This window comes from Alexandromys fortis, unplaced genomic scaffold, assembly GCF_014885135.2.
Source record: "Alexandromys fortis isolate MF-2015 unplaced genomic scaffold, M_Fortis_MF-2015_v1.1 scaffold_128, whole genome shotgun sequence".
Classification (NCBI taxonomy): domain Eukaryota; kingdom Metazoa; phylum Chordata; class Mammalia; order Rodentia; family Cricetidae; genus Alexandromys; species Alexandromys fortis.
The window spans coordinates 2327919-2346113 of NW_026068012.1; the positions used below are offsets into that span (position 1 = coordinate 2327919).

Below are 18195 nucleotides of genomic sequence, written 5' to 3' on the forward strand. Positions count from 1 at the left end.
TTTTTTGGTTTTTCGAGACAGGGTTTCTCTGTGGCTTTGGAGCCTGTCCTGGAACTAGCTCTTGTAGACCAGGCTGGTCTCGAACTCACAGAGATCCGCCTGCCTCTGCCTCCCGAGTGCTGGGATTAAAGGCGTGTGCCACCACCGCCCGGCAGGGAAGGATTCTTTTGAGAAAGTGCATTTTGATGAGCTAAATATTGTGAAAAGGTTTATCAGCACCTGAGCGAGGCAGAAAGTCCACTGAAGAGGCAGATCCTTTCACAGAGCTGTCTGCTAAGCAGGTAAGTCAAGTCTTTTTGTAAAAGTTCAAGTGCTGTGGCACTTTGGGGTGTCTGTTATCGGGTAGGCATTGGGGCTCATAACTACTCTTGCAGTCATGACAAGTCAAATAAATCTAAAGGGACAACACAGCCTGACGGGAATATGACGACAGAGTGACAGAGACTGCAGAACAGGCGGGCAGGCATCTAGAGAACTTGGCAAGACCCAGAAAACGACAGCCTTTTTTTGGTCACGTGCTGTTATCAAGCCGGCTTGGCCTGAATGTTTGCCCACATCACCAACGATTTTTTGGCCTCCATAGGCACTACATGTACATGGTACAACTCTCTGTCTCTCTCTCATGGGGGCATCCATATACTGGGAATGAGAAGTAGAAGCCTTATTCTGTCTACGAGACAGACCTCAAAGCTTTGCTTTCTCCAACACCTACAAACTCATCCAATAGGAGAAAGACACTTCCTTCAATCAGACTCTGTGGAAAGGAAGTGCCTTGAAATTTTTAGCGGAGGAGGACTTTCTTAGAAATTGAAAAATTATAAGCTGGTGTCTCACAATCAACACCAAACCCATGCTGGGCAATTGCTAGGATACAGATATGCTATGAAAATGCAATATAGCCAAATTAAGGGGACATGCACCCTCTTGAGAATTTTACTAGTATCGGTCAACTAACTACACCCATCTGCATACTTAAGAGAATAAGACATCTGGTTCACTCCCAGTCATGTGTTAGATAAAACCCCATCACTACTAAAAATCTCTTCATCAGAAAATGACCTAGTTGGAGCAGTTAGTTCTTCTAAGGTGTAATGGAAAAGCCTAAGCAGTTTGTGAACAGAAAGTACAAACTCTTACAATGTTTTCATTTTTATTTCCAATCCAAAAAGGGAAAAGCTAGTATTCTGCAGAAAAGCATTTAAAAACACCTTTTAAAATAGATTTGCACTTCAAATACTTATGCCCTAAGTAGGGTAAAGTCCACAATCCGCCTACAGCAACTCCAGACAATGAAGTCCCAAGTTAGGTGAGCAAACGGGAAGTCCACAGAAGGCAAATGGCTGCGTGGGAACTTCAACTATCGCTGGGCACGCAGGTGAGGACCAAGGGTCCGGAACTTCATGGGTTCGGAAAGGCGCTTGCTGCACAACTCTGGAGTTAGATCTAAGTTCCATCTGTGCAGCCCATGCACTAGTGGGAGAGTGAACCTGCTCCACAAGCTACCCTCTGACCTCCACACAGCAGGACATGTGTTCCCACACACACACTGTACACACAACACAGAGCCTTGCTGACCTCCACACAGCGTGGCATGTACACACACACATATACTGTAGACACACAAAAGTCATCCTGACCTCAACACATCATGGCACATACACGCCCACACATTATAGATACAAATACAAAAAAAATTAAAGAAAAAAAAAACAAAATTATGTGCAATTACCAGCTGCACGTGTTAGGCTGCCACCCGATCCACAGTGAGTCAGTACCAATGGACCAATGCCTCTGTCTGTCCCTGGTGGTCTGCCGCACTAACATTCAGTTCCTCCTCCATCTGTCAGCAGTTTCAAGCTCACATTTGTAGTGCCTCCCCTTAATGACTGCTGACCCAAAGACCTGTGTTCTAAAATGGTCTGTGGTGAGAAGCAATCAACACGGACAGAGCTGTTCTGGCTTAAACGTTACATCCAGTCTCCACAATGCTAGGTGTGGAGAAATATTCTGACTTCTCTTCCTAAATTCAAAGTGAAAGTCATTACTGTGGAAGCATTTGAAAATGTTCATCTGGCCAGCATCTCTTCTGACAAGATACCCAACCTAAAATGCTATATTCCTGGTATTACTGGTGGCTGTGCGTGAACACTGAATCCAGTGAGCACCCTACAGTTAGTTGTAAACTTTAACCAGAACCCACAACAGTCGCAGACTGTCTGCACTTCCTTCCACCCTTCCAGAAACACCCCGAAAACTGCCATCCCTCTAGATGAGATATCTCTATATAAAGTGTCCGTCCTGTGATTAGGTTCCACTTCCTGTTCTTCGGGAAGGCGGCAATGGTGCGGGGGTATCTTCTGCTGCAGGACAAGAGAGGTGGCCTGAAACAACTGAGCTCATTCAGCAGTCCAGTGGTCACCCAGTGACCAACTTGGCTTTTCTAAGTTAGCTCATTGTTACAGGGCTGTGCCTCCTTTGAAAACTGGTATCAAGATGAAAAGTTGATTATTCTTTCAGAAACTTCTCAGCATTACAAACTACGGGTCTGGAGGATCAAGTGTCATCAGAGATAAAGGACTGACATTCATGAAAAGCACAAGTCACTTCGGGTCCCTTGCTCACTAGTAGCACTGCAGGCCATTGCTCTATCTGCAGGGGTGGGACCCACTGACAGAGGTCAGGGTTCTGCAGGGGTGAGACCCACTGACAGAGGTCAAGGTTCTGCAGGGGTGGGGCCACTGACAGAGGTCAGGGTTCTGCAGGGGTGGGACCCACTGACAGAGGTCAGGGTTCTGCAGGGGTGGACCCACTGACAGAGGCCAGGGAAGCGGCCCTGAGTGCTGAAAGACCTTTAGCTTGCTCCTAGTGTAGCAGTCACATTTCCCGTGCGTTTAGTTTGTGAAAATGTTTAATCTCAGTCTACTGTGACCAAGGCCCGAGGTGCATCCTGTGAACTGTTTGTTGTTGTTGTTGTTGTTTTTAATATGTGGGAGAAAATTTAAAGATATGCCCGTTGGAACTTCAACCACATAACAAGCCTATATGATGACTGTAGGAGTACTGCATATGAAGCATAACACAAAATCCAATTTTATACTTAGAAATTATACTTAGAATCACACAATTTATACTTAGAAATTAAAAAATGCTTTCAACTTTTCCAACACTGATGAAAACAGAAGTCCAAAGTACTAGGGGATGGAGGTGGGGCAGTCTGCAACTGATCCTGCTAAAATCAAGATGGTTAATGTTGCCACTTCAGGGCCAATTCAGACGCTTTGATAAACTTGATCCCAGCCCTGGGGAAAGACAAAGGCACATAGATGTCTGTGTTCCAAGCTGGTCAACACCACACATTCTCTTGAAACAACCGTGTCTCAGAAAATAAAGGCCTGGAGAAAAGGCTGAGCACTCAGGAGTCACTAGAAATGATTCTCAGAACACACAGGGTCGCTCACAACCCTCTGTAGTAACTCCAGTCCCGGGGATCATAATTCCCAGAACACATGGGGTGGCTCACAACCCTCTGTAGTAACTCTGGTCCCCAGGGATCTGATACCCACTCTTTTCTGGTCTCTGTGGGCAGGACAAAACACATACATATAAAAAAAAATGAAAATTTAAAATACAAAAAGTAAAGGCCTTAATAATACACTTGTCTTTAACACACGCAGTGTAGCAAGCACACATTAGAATTCAGTGGAGTCTATCAAGTCTTGCCACACTATTTACACAAGGACGACAGGAATCAAGATGCTGGGACTCTGACCAAAAAATTCACAAGAAGACACCAATTAAGGAGGCAATTTTCCTAGCAATGTGGTAGTATACTAGACACAAGCTTTGCAGATAATACAGAAATTGTTTAAAGCGAACAAAAAAACCCCAACTCTTTAATTTCGAAAATTCCCAGGTATCCTCAGGGACACTTAAAAATAATTCTAGAATGTTAAAATGTAAGAAAAGACAACAAAGCCTCCAGCACTAATTCTTTACTCCCGTCCTCCCAGGAATGACAACAGAAACTACATGGAGGACTCACATTCACTAACCTAATTAGAGCGCATACCGCCTCATCCCCTGCATTAACAAATTTGGGTTGGACCACGTGTTACAAAGCACTGGGAGGCCAGATTTAACCGGATCCCAATGCCGACTGGTGTCTTCTGCTTCTTTACTACTTCCTGCTCTCCACAGCCAAAGGTAAGGGTCAGCAGAAGGCAGGCTTTGCAAGGCTCCTGAACACTAGAGGGACTATGAGGAAAAACTCAAGGTTTTGGTTACAACTGTAAGGTATCTGAAACACATTGGCGTAATGCTGATGAAAGAATGGAGCTGGTTACTTCAACCATTAAAGGAGAAGGCCATTTTGAGCCTGTCAACGTTGCTAGCATAATCAATACAATGGACTAAAGAGGAAAACAAAAACAATTACGTTTCTTTAATGTTTTGCATTCTATTGATTCACAAACCTCATAAGTCTTTTTTTCAGTTGACACAATCAACTTCAACTTGTAGAAGAGACTAAGACCCAATTCAATTTTTTTTTCCATACAGTACAGTGATTTAGGGGAAACTACCACAGAAACTGGGAGCGTAGTGTGAGCCCATCACTACCGTAAGAAGGCATCAAGGAGGGCAAAGGTTTAGCGACACACCTTACTGTCTGGGCAGCACACTCTTCTGGTGGTATGGCTGGACCTGTTTATAACCTTTCTGCACTGCTCTCCCAGGGCGTGAAGTGCTTTTTAAAAACATGTTGTATTCAAACCCAACTTCCCCTTAGGTGCAGCCTCATTTCATTACACAGAAGAAGCCTTTGTGTTGTTATCCCTTAGAGCTAGCCACAACTGTTGTACCATAGTTCCCAGGGTCACACTAACCTCAGGCATTATTTGATCAGAAGTTTTCCATTTTAAAAAATAAAAACAATGACCACCCTAGGATTACCTGATAATGGGACACATTTTCTTTATTCATAAATTACCGCACATTGTCAGGACACCTTTTTAAAATAGATATTGAGGGGAATCCTTTTAAATCTTTCTTTCTTAATATGCTTGGAAATATTAAAATTTCAAAAGAAGTAAAAATCAAACCTAAATACTTTAAAAAAAATCATAAATGAATAAAAGCATAGACTTTGGACATACAAAACTCGAGTGGGGAGAAGTCTACTTTTACATATACACCACTAATACTTCAAGTGCAACAGAAGCTGGAGCACTTGTCTCCGGACCAGTTCACATTCACCTTGTAACGCTCCCAAAAAGACCAACTGATCCTCAACATTAAAGTACATCTGTGCATTAAATCCCTGCGCATTTTAACACCTAGTGCTCAATGTAAACATTTTAACTATTATTTATTAATCATTCTTAATCCTTAATGGTACTTAGGAGTGTGTCACATAGTCAAATTTCATGTTAGAAATAGCACCATAACCAAAAGGAAAAAATGAAAAACAAAACCCCACAAAAACACTTCCTCCAAACCCCTCATCTTGACTTCACAAGTTGAGAGTCGCTGTCAACAATTCCACCCGAGGTCACCAGAGTCACTTCTGTTCTCTGATGAACCCGAAATACTGCTTCTACACAATTGGACCAAAAAGAAAGGGGGAGAGGGAGTTTTAGAAAGGATTGTAGACTAATCAGTTATCAGTTAAAACTTAGTCTAAGACTGAGAACCGTTCTGCACATGAAACCCAAACTCACTCATGAGTGCACTTCATATTCATTTATGGATTTTTGGTGCCTTTTTGCAGATAATGGTAAACATGCAGCTAAAATCCTGAGGGACGTTAACAGGAATCAAACGTATTTCTGGTCGACAGCCAAAGACACCAGGACCTTCCATCTACTCTATGGTAAGCATCTAACCTCCCATGTGTGGTGGGGAGAGATCACTACCCTGAGAAACAGCACCTACCAACCACCGCTGGAAACTCCCAAAGCCAACCCCATCTCTTGCATGAGAACAGAGAAGTGCCTGCCAAAAGGAATTGTGATGCCAAAGAACATCAGATGCTCTTCCTGATCTGCCACCTCAGGAAAAGAGGAGGGAAAGGGGGCAGTTTATGTATGAACGCAAACACAACTATGGTCAAAAATCACTCGAAGGTGTGTAAACCACAAATCCCTATCACTCACGGAAACTCAAGGGAAACCTACCGGGAAGAGCTACCTACAGTAGACCAAAAATAAGCAACTCAACAAAGAAATGAACCTGGCTCAAAAATAAATGTACTCTAGTATTCAGGGTGATGTGATGTCACTGTGCCTCAAACATGACTTTCTCACACTAGAGGTCCCAGAAAGGATGCTGACGGTGCAGGTGCACAAGGCAGCAGGAAGTTCAAGGATGGAGAAGGACGTAGGTAGGACTCACAACTGTACTCTGAACTCCACAGTTCTGACAGAGAAAAATCTACACAGAACCGAAATACCATTAGCCCTGCCCTCTTATTAAAGAACACTTTCCCTAAATCTAAGGCACACAAACTTCTCTACTTCAGAGTAAGATTATGGAAGAGCAAGAATTTGGTAAATCCTAATGGAAAGTAAATCTTGAACAAAAAAAAAAAAAAAAAAAAAAAAAAAAAAAAAAAAAAAAAAAAAAAAAAAAAAAGGGACAATTTGTCAGTGAACTATCTAAAAGAAAATATTCTAACTATTCTCTCAATCTAGACCTTTAAATTATGCACTCCAAACATGTAAAATCATTTACCAGCCAGCACTTTATAAATTCAAGTTTATAAACATTAAAGTCATCAGGTTTTCCTTAAAAAGATAAGAGTAAGACCCAACAAGCATTTGGGAAAAAGTGGAAGCCATGTTAATAAAGATGACCAGATGTGGGTAAATGTATCCTACTCAAGTCTCCAGGGAAAATGATTACAAAAAAAAATAGTAAAAAAAGAAAAAAAGTGGTAGGTGCCTTGCCTACTAATCATGGTTACACTCGCCATGATTATAATGTCAGTATGCACATAATATTTATCAAGATTCTGTAAACATAGGTCACGAGGATTTTTCTCCTACTTTAACTACATGGCAGGGGTTTAGAAACTACCACTTCTGGACAAATTCAGGAAAGAACTGCGTGACACTGCTGTTACAAAGTAATGCTCACTGGCTTGGGTAACCAAGTCGTCTAGTGTTTAACCTGTCTGTATTCAATACTGTCAAAGTAGATCTGCCCCCAAAATGAAGCATATTTTGGCACCTGTGCTGAATGCTGCTTCAAAAACCAGCAAGTGCAAATAAAAATAACAGTCATGATTTAGTCACATTCACAAACTTCTCGTAGAAAAATATAAATATATTCCCTGAATTGTAAGCCAGCGTTCACAATACATTCCAGTCGCTGTGCGCACGCTGGCTCTCACGGTCACAAGGTGCAGTCACTGAGCTCCAATGCATTTTCTATGCTTCTGTCATCTTCCCCATCATGGTACCTCACCGTCCTCCTACCCTGATTTCTCGTTCTTATTTTTGAGCGCCGAACAACTCTTTTAGCTTGTGCACAGTCCAGCTCCTCCCAGTCCTTGTCATCCACACTCAACCGGGGACATTTGCTCTGTCTTTGATGTCGTGCAGTCTTAGCCGGGTTAGAGGGAGGGGTTTTACCTTTTCTAACCACCTTTACTTTTCCTTTCCTTTTCTCCTTCCTCGGGGCTTTTGTGTTATCAGTACACTCGGCATCAGATTCAGTCACTGACCCCAAATCAGATGACTTAGGGCTGGTGTCAGGTACACACGCTGAAGTCTCCGTCTGTCCAGGCGTGTCCACACTGTCTAGCTCAGGACGCAGTCTCCTCTTCCCTCGAACCTCTGCCGACGCCTGCAGACTGTGAGTCACTTGTGCTGTCCTATCGAAAGGGGCTTTTCCATATGTCCTGAGCCTTCTGCCATTCCACCTCCGTAACCCATAATTCAGGTCTTCTTCAAAGTTATTCTCTGTGGTAGCTTTTTGAGCCAAAACTGACTCAGACGACAAGCTAATCTCACTATCTGGGGTGTGGCTTTTGGGGTCTTCCTGAGAAGGTCCAGCAGAGAAGCTCCGGGTTTTAGGCGGCATTCTGATGTCCACAGGGTCGGTATGCTTCTTCTGTATGCTTTCTGTATGCTCAACACTGGAAGCCCCTTCAGAATCCAAGTCTGCATTTACAGACTCACTGGCATTTTTTGTACTACCTTGGGATTCAGACTCGGGGAGGTTGCTACCGCAGGCACGTTCTGCCTCTGGCACTTCACAGTGTGCGTGTGTCTCACCACCACTCAGTATCTTCTTTGCTGGAGTACAGGCCAATCGGATGGGCTTTTTCCTTCTCCTTCTGCCTCGAGTACACACCCTTTCTAAGGTGACATTTTCTGCATCACTTGTGAGCTTGGTTTTATCAGCAGCCACACTAGCACTTCGAGTAATCCTGGGTGACTTCTTCATAACCTGGAGATTGCTTTCCGAGTCACTGGAACAGACCCTTTTCTGGGAAATTTTTCTGCTTTGTCCATTTTCTTGGGACAGAGAATCTAAAAATGAAAAAGTATTTTTTTAATCTTTGATATGAGGAACTATTTCTAAAGTAATCAAACGCTTAACAGAAGACAATTTAAGTGCTGAATTCTTACTAACAGTCAGGTTACGTTAGATGGTCCCAACTCCTGACACTGCCTGAGTGCAGCAGAGCCCAACTGAGGACAACGTGAGGAGGTTTAACAAGACCGTTCCACCAGCTGCCATCATGACTAACACTGAACCAATCCCATCATTTCTCTTTCTCAAGCAGTCACTACCACGTTCCTGTCTCTAATACAATGCCAATATTCAAAGTAAATCTTTAACAGAATAGTTAAAGCCAAGACTAAACGTTCAGTGACTAACAGTGATCGTGCATAGCGTGACAACAGAAAGGTGAACAAAGAACCAGCATACAATCAGAAGAAACAGCTAATAAAAAGAAATCTAGAAGAGGGGAAACAGTCTTTTACCCAACAGAGAGGAGGAAGGGGTAAACTAGTGAAAGGGCAAGTGTCTAGAATTACCATTCATATCGCTGTGCAATTTATCTTCCGCTGTGCCAACATCAGAATCCACTTCAGTCTCGGACCCAGGACCCGAGAAACCCTGCGGCACAGAAACAGCTTCACTCTTCAAGGCCTCAGGGACTGGGTCTCCTTCCGCTGTGCCAAGTCTCTTGCTCTCCTGTCCTTGTTCTTCACAGTCTTCTGAATCGCTCAAGACAGCCGCCTTCTTAAACACATGTGCATTCTTGCATAATTTACTGCTTCCTGGTTCAGAGTCAACTTCCTCAGAGATGTTCTCTGTCCCAAGTTTCTGCCCAGATGTTGAAGGGGCAGCAGTGCTGCTCAGCCCATCATCTGATTCGTGACATCTGGAGTCTTCCTCAGAAGACTCTATTGGAAGGAACTTTGTTTTGCCTGTTGCTGGAGTGTGGGATGTGCAGCCGTTCGCGTGCCAGTTCTTCCGGGCCACTCTCAAGTCACTGTCTGAGTCACTGACACTGTCCTGGGCAGAGTGAGGACCAGACAGCAGCCGTGCTCGGCTCTGGTCTTTCAGTTCTTCCGTCTCTGACTTAAGGTCGTCACAATTGTGTAGTAACTTTCTCCTAGCTGCAGCCGAGGCGTTGCGATGTGGCAGCTTACGGCCAGAGCAGAGGCTCTCAGAGCTCGAGTCTTCTTCCGCATCACTCATTAACTTTATCTTATTGGCAGCAACGGCAGCACACTTCCGGAGGACTTTCCGGGTGTTTCCAGCCTTGCCCTTCAGATCTTCATCTGTCTCCGCGGAGTTGTTATCAGAATCACTTAGGTAGGCTCTCTTCCGAGTGGCTTTTCTGCCACATCCATTTTCTAAAGAAACAGAACCTGAAAATAAAGTGACGGGGTTAGGGAACTGTTTCCTTATTCTGGACAGTCAGACTACGCAGACACATAGGCCACATTGGCCGCTGTCCTAATGCCCTGTCTTAGCTTCCTAAGGTGACACTAGACGCACTAAGTTTTCAAATGTCTCTACAAGGATTGACTGAAACATGTTGATGACTTACTTTCCTTTCCAAATTAAAAGAATTGAGACATTTCATCACATCTAGATGAGTTCAATTACACCAATCAACACTGATTAGTCACTGACCAGCTTTTCTCTGAGCGGCTCGTGTTCTTGTCACCCTGAGATTGCTGCTTCTCAAGAAGCCACTGCGCAGGGAGCTCTCTGCAGCTCTGGGGCTCTCTTTGCTTTCCTCAGAACTAGGCGAAGATGAAGAGGTAGCTATGAAATCTTCCATTTCACTTTCTAAAACAAAACAAAAATAAGGTCTCCACAACAAGCATTTGTTTCATAACTCAAATATTTCACAATGTAACTTATACTAAAACCAGATTCTTGGGTTGCACAGATGGCAACAGATAAGAGCACTTGCTGCTCCTGCAGAGGACACAAGCTCAGCCCCAGCACCCATATGACAGTTGCTCACAAGTGCCTCTAGCTCTAGTTCCAGGGATTGGATGCCCTCTTCTGGCCTTAGTGGGCACCAGGCACATGATAAATACAGAGACAAATAAGCTGAAATTTAAAACAAAAAAATTAAAGATTCTAAATCTTTAATTTTTTAAATTAATAAATGCTTTGAATGTTTGCAAATAATGAAGAAAGTGACCTAAAAGAGGTACTTAAAAACACTTCAGTGTTCCACATTAAGTTATGCCTGTATTTTCAAAGACTGACCACCACACACTGGGCAAGATTTAGAAAACAATTTAAAACCAAACTTCCCAAAGTTACAGAGAAACCCTGTCTCGAAAAACAGAACTAAAAAGAGCAAATTTTCATTTCAAACTTAAATTAGCCCCACTAATTATTATGCCTTCTGTGACATTAAGACATTTCTATGCTAGAAGATACAATCTCATTCTGGACCCTTTGACCTCAAAAGGAGGAGTTTCAGATCTCCAGCAGCTCCTGACAAGACAGTTCTAACACATGAACCTCACAGTCACACATGAGCATGAGGCAGTGTGCAAGCTTGTTTTGTGTCAACCTGACACAATTATCATTCGGGAAGAGCAGCTTTCAACTGAAAAACTGCTCCCACCAGATTAACCTGTGTGCAAGACTGTATGGAATTTTCTTAATTGATGATTGATGTGGGAGGCCAGATGGCTGTGGGTGGTATAACCCCTGGGCTCATGGTCCTAGGAGCTACAAGAAACAGGCTAACACGCCTGTTTTGAAGATATGAAGAGTCACTGAGAGCAGCTGAAGCTTGGCACTATGAGAGGCCAGAGGTGAAGGTGCACCTCAATTGTAGCTAAGCCCCGGGATTGAAAAAGCCACGGAGAGAAGTTGAGGCTTGGTACCATGTGGCAGTGACAGAGTCCCTAAAGAGTGCTCGGGGAGGCTACGGCTGCAGTGTAGATTGCAGCATTTTAAAGATGCCAGGGGAAGATCACCAAAAGCAGCAGAAGCTGTGAAACGGAGCTGATCTGACCTAGGAAGGTGAGCTGTGCATGTTGCAGACAGTGAGTGCCTCCCAGGCATACAGCACTCAACTTTGACATTGGCAATTTTGGGTTTGCTTTGGTCTGAATATGAAGGTATGTAACTTATTTTTGATTTTAAAGGATCCCACAGTTAAGAGAGTTTGGAATTCTAGAAGGACTTTGAACTTTGAACGAGACTTTGGATGTTTTTAAAAAAGACTGAACTTCAGAATTTTAAAAAACTGTTGGGACTTTCAAAAAGTTGGGTTGTTTTATACTGTGACATTAATTTAAACCTGCCATCTTAGGGACAAATGAGAAAAAAAGATCTAGTTGAACAGTGATGTGTTTGCGTGTCAAGTTGACACGGAGTCATCTGTGCTGGCTAAACACACACTAGAATCATTTGGGAAGAAGGAACCTCACCTGAGAAAACACCTCCATCAAACTGGCTGCATTACCACAGCAAAAGAAATCCCAAGACAGATAGGGTATCCCAGTTTCCTGTTCTTACATACTTGGAGACTTCATTCTGTAACCGTCTATATTCCGGTGGTCTGAAGGAAGATGGCCCCCATAGGGAATGGAACTATTAGGAGCTGTGGCCTTGTTGGTATAGGTGTGAGTGTGGCCTTGCTGGAGGACATATGTCCTGCAGGCTTTGGGGTCTGATGTATGCTCAAGTCACTTCCCATTGCCTGTTAGTCAAATACAAGAACTCTCAGCTCCTTCTCTAGCACCATGTCTGTCTCACACTGCCTTGCTTCACTGTCATGACAATGGACTAAACCTCTGATGGTAAGCTGCCACCACAATTAAATGTTTTCCTTTAGAAGAGTTGCCATGGTCAGGGGTCTAACTAGGACAGTAACTAAGACAGTTTCATACTGGTGTCATGGCTGTACACCGTGCTGTTTCTAATCACAGTAATAAGCAGCACTCCTCACCCGACAGCTCAGAGCCATTCCTCAGCATTTCAGATCTATGTCTTCTCGCTCTCCCTGGTGGCCCCGCCGAGTCTGAAGAGTCCCCAGAGGTGAAGCCTGAAGAGGCACCAGTGCTTGTCTTGCGGGCTGAGGACACAGGTGCCCTACTTGAGGTAGACTGGGAGGAAGGACACATCAACTGTGGAATTACTTTTGTCTGAGATTTCATCTGCTTCTGTTTGATATTTCTGGTAAACAGTATGGACAAGAGAAACAATTATTAATAACACATAAATCACCAGAGAATACCCAAATAAAAATATATTGCTTTTCAGCCTGCAAATATTCACATAAATAAAATATTCACTATTAATGGTTATTAAAGATGGATTGATAAGTATTTCTTTACTCTAAATTTTACAGGTTTATTCAACTTTGAATTTACACCTAAGTATGCATTCTGTTAAGTAACAAATCTGGTTATTAGTCACACAGAAATTTTGGCAGTCCAAAGAAAGAGGGGAAAAAAGCAGGGAAAAATATTTAAAGAAACAGTGAATAAAAACTTTTCAAATTTGACAAATTACACTTCATACCCACAGAACTGGATAAACACCCAAGTAATACAAAGCTACTCCTGTGGTAGGTTAAAGAAAAGAAGAAACCTTGGAAGCAGCAAAAGGAAAATAATATATGCAACAAGGGAAGAAGCTCAGCAGGATACCAGCAGCTAATATGGTAGGCGAAGTGACAAGAATTCACTATGCATCCAAATTATTTTTCTGGGCTAGAGAGAGGGATCAGCAGCCACTCTCTCTTCCAGAGGACTCAGATTCAATTCTCAGCACCAACACATGGTAGCTCACAAACCTCTGTAACCCCCGTCTCAGGACACACATGTGGTGATATACACACTTACACGCAGACAAATAGCCATATACATAAAATAAAATAAAAATAAATAAAATTTCCAAACCAATTCTTGTTGGTTTTTCTTGTTTTTCAAGACAGGGTTTCTTCATGTAGCTTTGGAGCCAGTCTTGGCACTCTGTATACCAGGTTGCCTCAAACTGTTTTCCTTCCCCAAAACGTATTTTTAAAATTTACCTTCAAAATGAAGGTAGAATTAAAACAGCAAGAATGCAAAGATAGAGACCACTGCAGGTTCGTCTGCCTGCTTTACAAAGCATTCTAAAGAAATCTTCAGGCTGGAGAGAGGGAAAAGACGACACCAGGATAACGCAAACCTACACTCTTATAACTGCACACTGAACTATGAGAGCCAAGTATTAAAAGGTTTCTTGATGGAAAGTTAAAGAAGCCTAAGTAATAGATGAGCGTGTAGATCAGTACTCAAAGAGATGACTTTTACCACAGTAAAACATCTTAAATTAAAAACCAATCACGTGCAACGCCATCCCACTCACCTTATGCTTCTGTCAGCCCGAACGGCACCATTACAACCTCGCCGCTGCTTAAATCTTTGGCTTCGCCGAAGTTTCTCCTTAAATTTTTGACCAATTTTAAAATCAAAGGAGATTTTCTTCATTTTTTCTTCAAACAAAGCAGACAATCTCAAGGTCATACTATAAATCTATACAGACACAAAAACAAAACCAGGTCACTGTAGGTGGAGGAACACCTTTTTTCCTTCCCACCTACCACACATCACCAGCATCTGCGGGATACGGAGACATCCACATACACTGAAAGCTGACTTCAGACTAGTGGTAAAGAGACTCTACACTCCACAACCTGAGACAACTCGGTGGATATCCTCAGGACTTTAACATTGGTCCCAACCAGTTACAAAGTGCACATTTCTCCTTAACAAACTTCGAAGTTACTTCTAATACTGCTATTTGGTGTGTGTTTGGATCAAAGAAACAAAAGCATTTTTACAGCAATCATTTTGAAATTTGACTGGAATACCACCTAAATCTATATATGATACAGAACGTCTTTCATCCCACACAAAGACGACATCCAGTCACTTACAATGTAGGCATATTCCTGGTCCTTCTCCATCACTCTTGTGTGTCACTACTCAGCTTATGCAGCATGGAGACAGAACCAGGTTCTAACACATGCTAGGTAAGCACTCTACAACTGGGATAATCCCAAGCCCAACAAATTCAATAATTATCAAATCATTAAAATAACATGAAACTGGTCTAAGCTATGTGATTTATGGAGGAAGCCTGCACACACCCACATTAAATACAGAAATGAATGCACAGGTCTAATACTCAAAAGTTTACTATCAGGCTGAGAAATGGCTCAGCCAATAAAGTATGTCCTTTGAAAGCATAAGGACCTGAGTTCAAGCCCCATAATCCACATTTAAAAGGAGGGAGGGAGGGAGCAGATATAGAAGAACAGTCTTGTGATCCCAGGGAGATAGGCATGAATCCTTGAGGCTAGTTAGCTAGCAGGTCAAGACTATTACTTGGGAAGTTACAAGCCAGTCAAAGACTCTTGTCTCAAAATTTTTCTTATCCTATTTTACATTTTTTAAATTTATGTTTGGACAGAAAAAAATCAGAAGACAACCTGTAGGAGTTAATTCACTTCTTCCATAATGTGGGCTCTGAAAATCAAATTCAGGCTGCTGGAGTTGACAGCCAACAGCACCCCCTCCTGGCGAGCCACTCCTCAAGCGCTATCTCAAAAATGGTTTTTGTTTTCTGTTTGTTTTTAAAGTGAGCAGCTCCTGGGTCTTACTTAACCATGATCCCATTATACTAAGAGACACTTCCACAAATAAGCTACACTTAAATCTGAAATTCACACCCTTCTGAATAGCAGGACATAGCTTCATGCCATTCTGCAACAACCGATTTGGGAAATGAATTATCTTTATGGCCACAGTATCCAAACTGTATACATTATCCAGCCCACGGCAATTAAAACTATATTCACGTAGCTTCTATTATATCACTATAAACGTGCTACTGATAGATACAAGTTATCTCTTACCGTGTCTAATTCATAAACTAATAAACTCCACCACTATCCTAACCAGCAATCTCTATCTATATTCACATGTAACTTCATACTCACGAGAGTACCTTTAAGATTAAAAACTGTTCTTATGAGAGCTTTGGCAACAACTTGTCCAACATGGTGGTCTTGTGTTTACCCAGTTATTGTACATACTCTAACTACTGCTACAAGTAGAAAAGTACATGTCATGAACACTTTGTTAAAATAAAGCAAGAAAAAAAATTACCTTTGATCTTTTGTTGGGTGTATAGGCCTTTGCATTGCTAAATATCAATCGGATATCTTTGCAGAATTCCACAGGGCTATCATAATTCCCAGCTTCTAGAGTTTCCCTTACCGTTCCAAAATCCATTGGAGTGTCTATAATATCTCGGTAATCCTGTTTTAAAAATGACAATTCACAGATGAACTTCATGCCCTCAAAATGTAAGTACCTAAGGGGTAGGAGATGGCTCAGCAATTAAGTGCACTGGCTGCTCTTTCAGAGGACCTGAGCTCCCAGCACCCATAAGGTGACACACAACCACCTGTAACTCCAGTCCTAGAGGATTCGACACCTCTCTGGCTTCCCTGGGCAGTACAAACAAAACACACTAATATACATGCAAATAGAACACAAAATACCCATACACACAAACTTTTTAAAAGGAACATCTACACTAAAATATTCAAAATGATAGAAGGGGAAAAGTGAAATATCTCAGGATTAGTACTTTAAGGTATATTCATTAAGATAAAAAGAAAGGTACGGTGGTGTGGGACAATGGTCTGTATCCTGTCAATTATATTTTAAATAAATGTTGATTGGTCAGTAGCCAGGTAGGAAGTATAGGCGGGACAACCAGACAGGAAGTAGAGGTGGAACAATGAGAATTCTGGGAAGAGGGAAGGAAGCTCTTTCCACATTCTTGACCCATCCACAGAGCAAGCAAGATGTGACTGCCTCGCCAAAAAAGGTACCGAGCCATGTGTAATGGGCTAATATAAGTTATGAGTTAATAAGAAGCCTGAGCTAATGGGCCAATCAGTTTATAACTAATGTAGATCTCTGTGTGGTTTCTTTGGGACTTAACGATTGTGGTAACAGGGCAGGATAGAAAACTCAGTCAACAGTACAGTAGAAACTATCAAATATTAAAGATTTTACTTTATCTCTATTTGGTTGGTTTTTCAAGGCATGGTTTCTCTGTTTCCTGGCTGTCCAAGAACTCTCTCTGTAGACCAGGCTGGCCTTGAGCTCACAGAAATCCATCTGCCTTTGCCTCCTGAGTGCTGAGATTAAGGGTGTGCCATACCACTGCCCGGATTACTTTATCTTACTTTATGTTAGGATGTGAGTGCAGTGCTCAGAGAGGACACAAGAGTGGTTCAGACCCCTTTGGAAGGACAGGTTATTTATGAATTGCCTGACATCACTCTCACTGCTGAGACCTCTCTCCAGCACCAGGTGGTGTTCTGATCAGTGTCCACCTGCCCTGCTCACTCTCTGTCTTCTTCACTGTGTCCGATGAGACACATGTAGGTCACGGGGCCTCTCTAGCTCCAGTAAATTAATGTTGTGCCTACAGACAGCAAAGCCCACATACAGACCCCCCATTTCAGTATTCTGTGAAGCTATGTCTAAGTTCTTTAGTAAGTTACCATGTACAGAACTAACCTAGTGCAGAAAGAGAACATACCAACATGAATAAAGCCCATCCTTTTACTCCTGCGTTTAATATAAATCTGTGGCCCCACTCTCTTCTCAACAACAAGGAAACTTACTGGGTATTCGACCAGGTCTACAGGCTGTCTGAAAGGCTCAGAGTCCTCGCACTGGAAGATCAAGATAAGCAAGGCTTTGCACTGCCTCCTCCAGTCGCTCTCAACACAGCTGGTGGCTCTGCTGCTCCTCTTTCTCCAGTTGTGGACCTGAAAACATATCTGCAGGTTATTTTAGCCTGGGTGGGAAATGTGGAGAGAGCACTTTCACAGTATGGTGTAAGATAGTAGCTTAAAAAAATCAAGTGGGCTCTTCTACTTTCTGTATTGTATTAGAAGTTGTGGCTGTTTCCAACTTGTTATCTAGCTGGACAAAGCTGAGTGCTACAAACATCCAATCATCTTTCATAATGTTCTAAACACACTTTTCCAAAAGGAAAAAATTAAACAAACATACTTTAAGAAAATATTAATGAGATCCAGGCGGTGTTTGCATACCCCTTTAATCCCAGCACTCAGGAGGCAGACGTAGGAGGATCTCCGCGAGTTTTGAGGCCAGCCTGGTCTACAAGAGCTAGTTCCAGGATAAACTCGAAAGCTACAGAGAAACCCTGTCTAAGAAAAAAAAAACCACCAACAACAACATACACACAATAAATAAATAAATCAAAAAAGAGAGGATTAAAGAGAAGAATTACAGTAACATTAAATGTGAAAATGAGCACAGGGCATACAATCTAACAAGCGCTTCTACCAATTCTCTCTCACCCACGCACCTTGTTTGTCACACTCATTTGAAAATGAGGTAGAAAGAATACCCCCTCGCTGGGCGATGGTGGTGCACGCCTCTTTAATCCCAGCACTTGGGAGGCAAAAGCAGGTGGATCTCTGTGAGTTTGAGGCCAGTCTGGTCTATAAGAGCCAGTTCCAGGACAGGCTCCAAAGCTACAAAGAAACCCTGTCTTGAAAAACAAAACAAAACAAAAACAAAAAAAATAACAAAGGAAGGAAGGAAGGAAGGAAGGAAGGAAGGAAGGAAGGAAGGAGGGAGGGAGGGA

General features: G+C 42.5%; 1 protein-coding gene and 1 long non-coding RNA gene across 5 annotated transcripts in view; one reads left to right on the forward strand and one right to left on the reverse strand.

Moving 5' to 3' along the window:
* Positions 1–24: 24 nt before the first annotated feature.
* On the forward strand, positions 25–7490 carry LOC126513601 (uncharacterized). Its single transcript, XR_007595399.1, has 2 exons — positions 25–2676; positions 2784–7490. It is a non-coding gene; the product is annotated as an uncharacterized lncRNA (long non-coding RNA).
* Brwd1 (bromodomain and WD repeat domain containing 1) overlaps positions 4418–18195 on the reverse strand; it is a 79883-nt gene continuing 66105 nt past the window's right edge. For all 4 annotated transcript variants that reach the window (XM_050162064.1, XM_050162063.1, XM_050162062.1 and 1 more), the window contains 7 exons: positions 17201–17347; positions 15663–15815; positions 13858–14024; positions 12452–12678; positions 10159–10317; positions 9048–9890; positions 4418–8534 (listed from right to left, as the gene is read on the reverse strand). In XM_050162064.1, coding sequence (XP_050018021.1) covers positions 7393–8534; positions 9048–9890; positions 10159–10317; positions 12452–12678; positions 13858–14024; positions 15663–15815; positions 17201–17347 — 2838 coding nt within the window. In that variant the 3' untranslated portion in view covers positions 4418–7392. The remainder of the gene's footprint in view (positions 8535–9047; positions 9891–10158; positions 10318–12451; positions 12679–13857; positions 14025–15662; positions 15816–17200; positions 17348–18195) is intronic.